This window comes from Tinamus guttatus, unplaced genomic scaffold, assembly GCF_059628265.1.
Source record: "Tinamus guttatus ecotype Peru unplaced genomic scaffold, ASM5962826v1 Tinamus_guttatus_pri_ptg000610l, whole genome shotgun sequence".
In the NCBI taxonomy this organism is placed as follows: Eukaryota; Metazoa; Chordata; class Aves; order Tinamiformes; family Tinamidae; genus Tinamus; species Tinamus guttatus.
Window position 1 is genome coordinate 250,494 of NW_028289144.1, and position 6,433 is coordinate 256,926.

The 6,433-nt window shown below is 65.2% G+C and overlaps 1 protein-coding gene across 1 annotated transcript; it reads right to left on the minus strand.

Annotated features, from left to right (window-relative positions):
• Positions 1-291: 291 nt before the first annotated feature.
• On the minus strand, positions 292-5,245 carry CACTIN (cactin, spliceosome C complex subunit). Its single transcript, XM_088535052.1, has 10 exons — positions 5,013-5,245; positions 4,190-4,661; positions 3,648-3,743; positions 3,083-3,228; positions 2,844-3,006; positions 2,607-2,724; positions 2,158-2,350; positions 1,705-1,827; positions 1,247-1,539; positions 292-806 (listed from the first exon to the last, which is right to left on the minus strand). The coding sequence occupies exons 1-10, from the start codon at positions 5,243-5,245 to the stop codon at positions 316-318; spliced, it is 2,328 nt and encodes a 775-aa protein (XP_088391178.1). The 3' UTR covers positions 292-315.
• Between the last annotated feature and the right edge of the window lie 1,188 nt (positions 5,246-6,433).

A 6,433-nucleotide genomic window follows, 5' to 3' on the forward strand; every position in this document is an offset into this window, starting at 1 on the left:
CAAGGAGGCCACCCTCACCCCTCACAGAGCCCAGAGGAGGAGGGACAAAAATAGGGAGTAACTGTTGCCAACCCTGTCTAGGACTGCCCCAAGGGGCTGCTGCAGTGCCCACCATGGCTTAAATAACCCTTGTTTATTTGTGCCCAAGTCCCAGGGTCCCTTAGAATAAAAGGAAGGAGAAGAGGGAAAAGCCTCAGCGGGAGCCTGTGCACAGGGCCCGGGCCAGGGGAGGTCCTGGGGACGTCTGAACAGGGAACAGGCCCCCCCTTCTCCCCTCTACGGCAGCGGTCCAGAGGGAAGCGCAGCAGCAGCCCCTCATCTCCGGTAGCGATAACGCTTGAAGTGAAACCAGAGCTGGAAAATCCCATTGGCAAACTGGCAGCGGAAGCCGTGCCGGTGGGAATACTCCCACTCCCGGTTGACGATCTTGAAGGCAATGTCCTCGTAGGGTGGCCCGGCATGGAAGCGCAGGATGGCGAAGTCCTTGTTGTCCTGGCAGGCCTCCAAGAAGTACTCAGGCGTTGAGCGCTTGTCGATGAGGTCAGGGTAGAAGATGTTGAACTTGTAGCCCTGCACAATCTTGGGCGGGGGGTTGTCAAAGTCATAGTGGGTCTGGTTGTACTTGTTCCACTCGAAGCCTGTGTGCACGCGGTTGAAGAAACGGGGCTTGCGGGGCCGGTACTTGTCAGCCCACAGATAGGCCTTGCCCGTGAGGGGCATTTCCACGCTGAACTGCGCCTCGTCTGCGCCCATGCCCTCCTTGGCCTTGCGGAAGAAGATGTCGTCGGTACTCTCAGTGGCATCGCCTGCAGGGAGGAGAAGCGAGGGCCGCTCCTGCAGCGCCGGCCGGGACCGGCCACCGGGGATGCGGCTCTCGGAGGGCACCAGCGGGCACTGGGCAGGGGCAGGGAGATGGGGGACACGCTCGTGCCCTCGTGGTGGGCACTGCAGTGAGTTACGCTGGGGCACTCGGCCAAAACACCTCCTACTTGTGCACAGCCCTCTGGAAGGGCTTTGTGGTAGTGCTGGGAACGGGGAAGTCCCCGCTTCGGCAAGGAAGTGGCGAAGGAAGTAGCAGCCTGAGGCGCCTTCCGTGCTCCCAGGCCAGGCCACGGCCCCCTTGGCCACCTGGGGACCCCTGTGCTCGGCTCGCTGTGGACGGGCACTGCAGAGCTGGCTCTCGTAGAGCTCCCCACTCCAGCCCCACAACCCCGGAGCAGGAGCAGAGCCCGGCTGCACGACTCACCCGTGACCTGGAGCTGCTGGCGCAGCAGCAGCAGCCGCTGCAGATCCTCCTCGGCCTCCAGCACGTGGGCATCGAAGGGCAGCTCGCTGGTGCCCATCAGCCGGGGGCTGTACTTGCCCGCGTCGTAATCGTCCAGGCTCTGCTGGATCAGGTCCTCCTCCATGAGCACGGCCTCCCCCTCTGCGTCCCCCTTGGCCTCTGCCTCGGGCTCGGCCTCCGCCTCCGAGGATGGTCCTGGCTGCACTGCCAGGGTCTCCTCTGGCTCCAGCCTGGGGGCAAGAGCGAAGAGATACCTAGGACGGAGATGGTACCTGCAGTTCTCTGCCCCCGTGAGGTTTGTCTCAGGGGGGATGGGAGCACCAGGCTGCATTTGCCCTCCTGGTCTGGGAGGATCTAAGGCCAGGAGACACCCGGTGTCCACAGGGCTGGCCGTGCTGCCCCTGGCAGGGGCTGGGTACCTGTCGCTGGGGGAAGACGGCTCCCTCTTGATGATGGGGAAGAGCGGCTCACTCTCCACGCCCTGCTCCTGCTTCAGCTTGTAGAGCTTCTGGCGCAGCACGTCCTGGTGCCGCTCCCGCAGCCTGTGGGGAGAAGAGCTGCCGGGTCAGGCCTGGCCAGAGCGCTCTGTGCCCAGACAGTGCCCAGCACCGTGTCAGCCTCTGCAGCAGAGAGAAGCTGGTTGGGTTTTGTAGGGTGACTGGGCTCAGTAACCCTCCCCTACAGAGACCTCGCTGCAAACATAACCCTTCGAGGAGGAACGGAGTGTCCAGCCAGGCTTTTCTCCTGGAGTAAACCGCCAGCTTAGAAAAACCTCCATCAGCAACTCTAGGACTGTCACCCCATGCTGCTCCTGGCAGGTCGGCACCGCTCCCGGCCAGGCCCCTGGCTGAGGGACGAGCCCTTGCTCTCACCTGGCCCGGGCCATATAGGCCTTCAGCTGCTGCAGCAGGCTCTCCCAGTAGCCGATATCGAGATTGGGGCCCCCCGCGCGGATCTTGCTCTCGATGCCTTGGTAGAGCACTTGCAGCTGGTTGTACGTCTTGCCCTTGAACACAGACTGCACGTCCGAGCTGACGGAGGCATTGACGCCGTCGCGACGCTCCCCTGCGCACAAGGGCATGGACAGCTGGTCAGCCTACGCTCACCCAGCGGGTCCTGGCTCGCACTGAACAGCGCGAGGTTGGACCCCAGCAGAAAACAGCTCCCAGATCCACATCCTCTATCCAACACTTCCTCCAGGAGCAATCAGGGAACCTATCCCAGGCTGAAAGCAGAGGACAAACCCTGTGCCCTGTTTTAACCACTCCTCCCACAGCCTCCCGCATCCCCTCGGTGCTGTGGGCTCTAGCCTCCCGCTCACCAGCTCCTCCTTTCCCCGAGGCCTCCAGTTTGCGGAGCTTGGCTATCTCATCCTCTGTGATGATGGTCATGTCCCTCCAGAAATCCACATTTTTGCCTTGCTCCAGCTCCATGTAAACCTGCAGGCAGGGAAACAGGACATCAGGCATGTGGAACATAGGCCGAGCTCCACCAAGGGCGAGGGAGTGCAGAGAGAGACAAGGATGAGGCAGAGAGTCTGGGCACAGCCGCCTGGCACCTGGATATCCTCCACCAGGTCCTCCATGTCGGACACGGTCAGGCCGTTCAGGAAGGTGTAGGGCTCGTGCATCTCCACGGCCAGGTCGTCGTCCTCTGCGCTGATGTACTTGGCCAGAAGGTCAATGGGTTTGGCCCTCCCATCCCGAATCCGGATCTTGGAGCTGGGTGAGAGGAGAGGGAGGGTGAGTGGTGCCCGCGGTGCTCGGCTGCCCAGCACGCCCGCGAGCCGGCGCCTACCGCAGCTTGGCCTGCTGCAGGTGGAAGTTGTCCTCCTGCTCTTCCCACGTTTTGAAGTGCTCTGCCTCTTTCTCCCGCTGCAGCATCTCCAGCTCCTGCTCCCGCATGGCCTTCTCTCGCTCCCGCTCGAGCCGCAGCTGCTTCACCTGCTCAGGACAGCACAAAGCGTGAGGCCGCAGAGGCTGTGACACCCACGAAGGACACATGCCCCAGAAGGTGGCCTTGAACATCCTTGTCAAGCTGCTTCAGCCCCTGGAATTGGCCCCAGGCTCCCCAGAGTGGGGCTAGGTGGGGGCTGGGCACTCGTTGCAGGGGACAGGCATGACAAAGAGCCTCAGCCCTTGCCCTCAGGCCACTCGTGGCCTGGCACATGCCCTCCCTCAGCACCTCCCTAGCTGGATTCAGCCCCAAGAAAAGAGCTTCCCTGCGGAGGCCACAAGTGTGGCACCCCCATGCCCATCCTACAGCCTGCAAGCAACCCCTCTGAGAAGGAGGAGGTGACTCCCATGTGTTGGACCGGGAAAATCGGGCTGTCCATGGGAGGGAGCACAGTGTCCATCCCCACCTTCTGCAGCTCCAGGCGATTGTCCTCCTGGATTCGCTTGTTCCTTTCCTTCAGGTCCTTCTCATCCAGGTGGCTGATCCCCTTCTTCTCCAGCGCCTGAAACCGAACGGTCAAGAGAAACCATGAAACAGAGCAGCCTCTGCGGCCTCGCACAGGGTGGCAAACGCCACCACAGCCACCGTCCCCGCTGCGGTGGGAAGCTCGGAGCTCCCTCGCTCCAGTGCTGCTCCCACGGCCTCTCGACAGAACCAATCCCAAGCAGAACCGAATCTCGCCGTGCACCTGACGCGGGGTAACCCACTGATCGCCCCTTGGCGACCCGTGGCTTCGGAACCCTCTGCCCTCACCTGCGACATAACTCTTTAAAAAAAGTCAGAGGAACAAAACGTATTGAACAAGCAGAACCAACCGCCCCAGGTGACACCTTTACCCCTGTGTCACTGCTTTTAGCCTTTCCAGTGCTCCCGCTTGCGAAATGTCCCTGCCCAGGACCGCGCAGTGACAGTGTCCCCCAGGAGGACAGTGTGTGGGGGAGGGCTCACCTTGCTCCAGATGAAGGTGCCCAGCAGGTTGTTGTCCCCGAAGGGGTTGTCGGTGTTGGTGTAGCCCATGTACTCCTCTCCCCACCCCATCTTCTCCCGCTTCTTCCTCTCCTTGGCTTCTTTCTTGGCCAGGCGCCGGGCGCGCTTCTCCTCGGGCGTTTCCAAGGCTTTCAGGAGCGCAGCCTGTTTCTTCTTCTCCTCCTTCAGCCTCAGGCGCTCCTGCAGGCTCAGCTGCGGCGGCTCCTCCCTGCCCTGCGACCGCGGCGGGGACGGGGACGTGACCGAGGACACGGAGGAAGCGGAGCCACCCCTCTGCCTGCGCGCTCTCCTCCTGCTGCACTCCATCTCCGAGCTCGAGCTGGAAGAGCGGCCCCGGGAGCGCGAGCGATGCTTCCTCCGGCCGTTACGGTGCCGCTCCCGGCTTTTACTCTTCTTCTTCTTCCATTTTTGCCTCTCATCTCCCGAGTCAGAGCTGGGGGGAGGGGATTAAAAGTAACGCCCGGGTTCGGAGCCAGACAGGAGTGGGTCCTGGCCGGGCGCGCCAGGGCGGCTCCCGGTGAAGGCGCCGCTTGCTCGGCCAGGATCGGTAGGTCTAGCCCAGCGGCCGGTTTGGAAGCGGCAGGAGCTGCCGCGGGTCCGGGGCGGCGTCAGGAGCTGCCCCGTGCGGGACGCTGGCCCGGGAGCCCCGTTCGCACCAGGAACCGCTTGAGCTCTGGGGCCGCCGAAGCCGGGAAAGGACCGTTCGCAGCGGGGCCTCCACCCCCCGCCCCGGCAGCCTGGGCCAAACCGCGACCCGGTTCCCGTTCCCTCCCCCCACACTCACCCGGTGCTCGGCTCCCGGCGCCGCCGCCTCTCATCGCTGCCGGACGCGGAGCGCGAGCGGCCCCGCTCCCGGCTCCGGTCTCGATCCCGCTCCCGGCTCCGGTCTCGATCCCGCTCCCGTTCCCGACTCCGGTCTCGGTCTCGATCCCGGTACCGGTCCCGGCTCCGGTCCTGACCCCGGTCCCGGCTCCGCTCCCGGTGCCGCCGCGCGGGGCTGCGCGACCGCGAGCCCATGGGCACCGCTGGGGGCCTCCACCGCCGCCCGGCGCGTCACGGGCTGCCCCGGCGCCGCCTGCCCTGCGCAGGCGCAAACGGGCGGGCGGTGCAGGCGGCCGCGCAGGCAGCCCCGGCACGAGGGCCCCAGGGCCCGCAGGGGGCGGGGGAGAGGGCGCGGGGCCCCGCGCGGCCCCGGTCGCGATCGCGGTTCCCGGTCCCGGTTCCAGGTCGCAGCCCCGCTTGGCGCCGAGCCCGGGGCAGCGGCGGCGGGAGCGCGCTGAAGGCACGAGGCAGGCTCGGGCTCCGGCGCGGGTAGCACACAGCTTTATCACGGCGCGAGGACACAGAGCATCGAGTTACAGTTCTCTGGAAAAACGGGCTCCCCACAGGAATAAAAAAAAGGGGAAAAAAAAAAAGGGCAAAACTTTTCACGACATTTCCCCCTCCCCCCCCCCCCCAAAAAAAAAGAAGGGAAAAAAAAAAAAAAAAGCGAGAACCACGACCCCAGCCCTGCGGGCAGCAGGTGCCTCCCGGCCCTGGACACTCGTTACAGGGCGCGCGGGTGACACAGAGGGGACAGGGCCACTCCTGCCACCCCCCGCCCTTGCCCTTGCCTCGCGGGAAGGGGGAGCTGCCCGGGAGGAGGAGGAGGTGGACGAGGAGGATGACAAGAAGCTCTGGCCGTGCGCAGGGGCCGGGCGAGGGCGCCCGAGCCCCCCGCGTGGTGGCCGGACCCCTCCGGCCCTGTCCCCCGGGCCCCACGGCTGCTCCGCTGTCACCAGCCCAAGCGTAGAGCCCCCGGCCTGAGCAGGGAGCCAGGCCCGGGCCCGACCCCGCGCGCGGGATGGGGTATCCCCGCACAGCGGGGCTGGCGGCGGCTCCCGGGGCGAGCGGAGGAGCAGGGGCAGCGCTGCCGACCGAGGGCAGGAGCCACGCGCAGCCCAAGCGCCGGCCAGGCTTGATGCCGCTTCCTGGGGGCTCTTCCCCAGCCCTTCCCTCCTCCCGTTCTGCCCTGGGCTGCCCAGGGCAGCTGCAGCAGGTAGGAGCTGGCCCCAGGCTCGCTGGAGCTGTCACCCTGCTCCATCGGGGCAGTAAGGAGCCAAAGGCCGAGCGACGGACAAAGAACAAGCGTCCAGCTCTGCTGTTCAGCCTCTACGGGACGCGGAGCTTTGGCAGTTCCTTAGCACAGAGATAACCGCGTGTGCG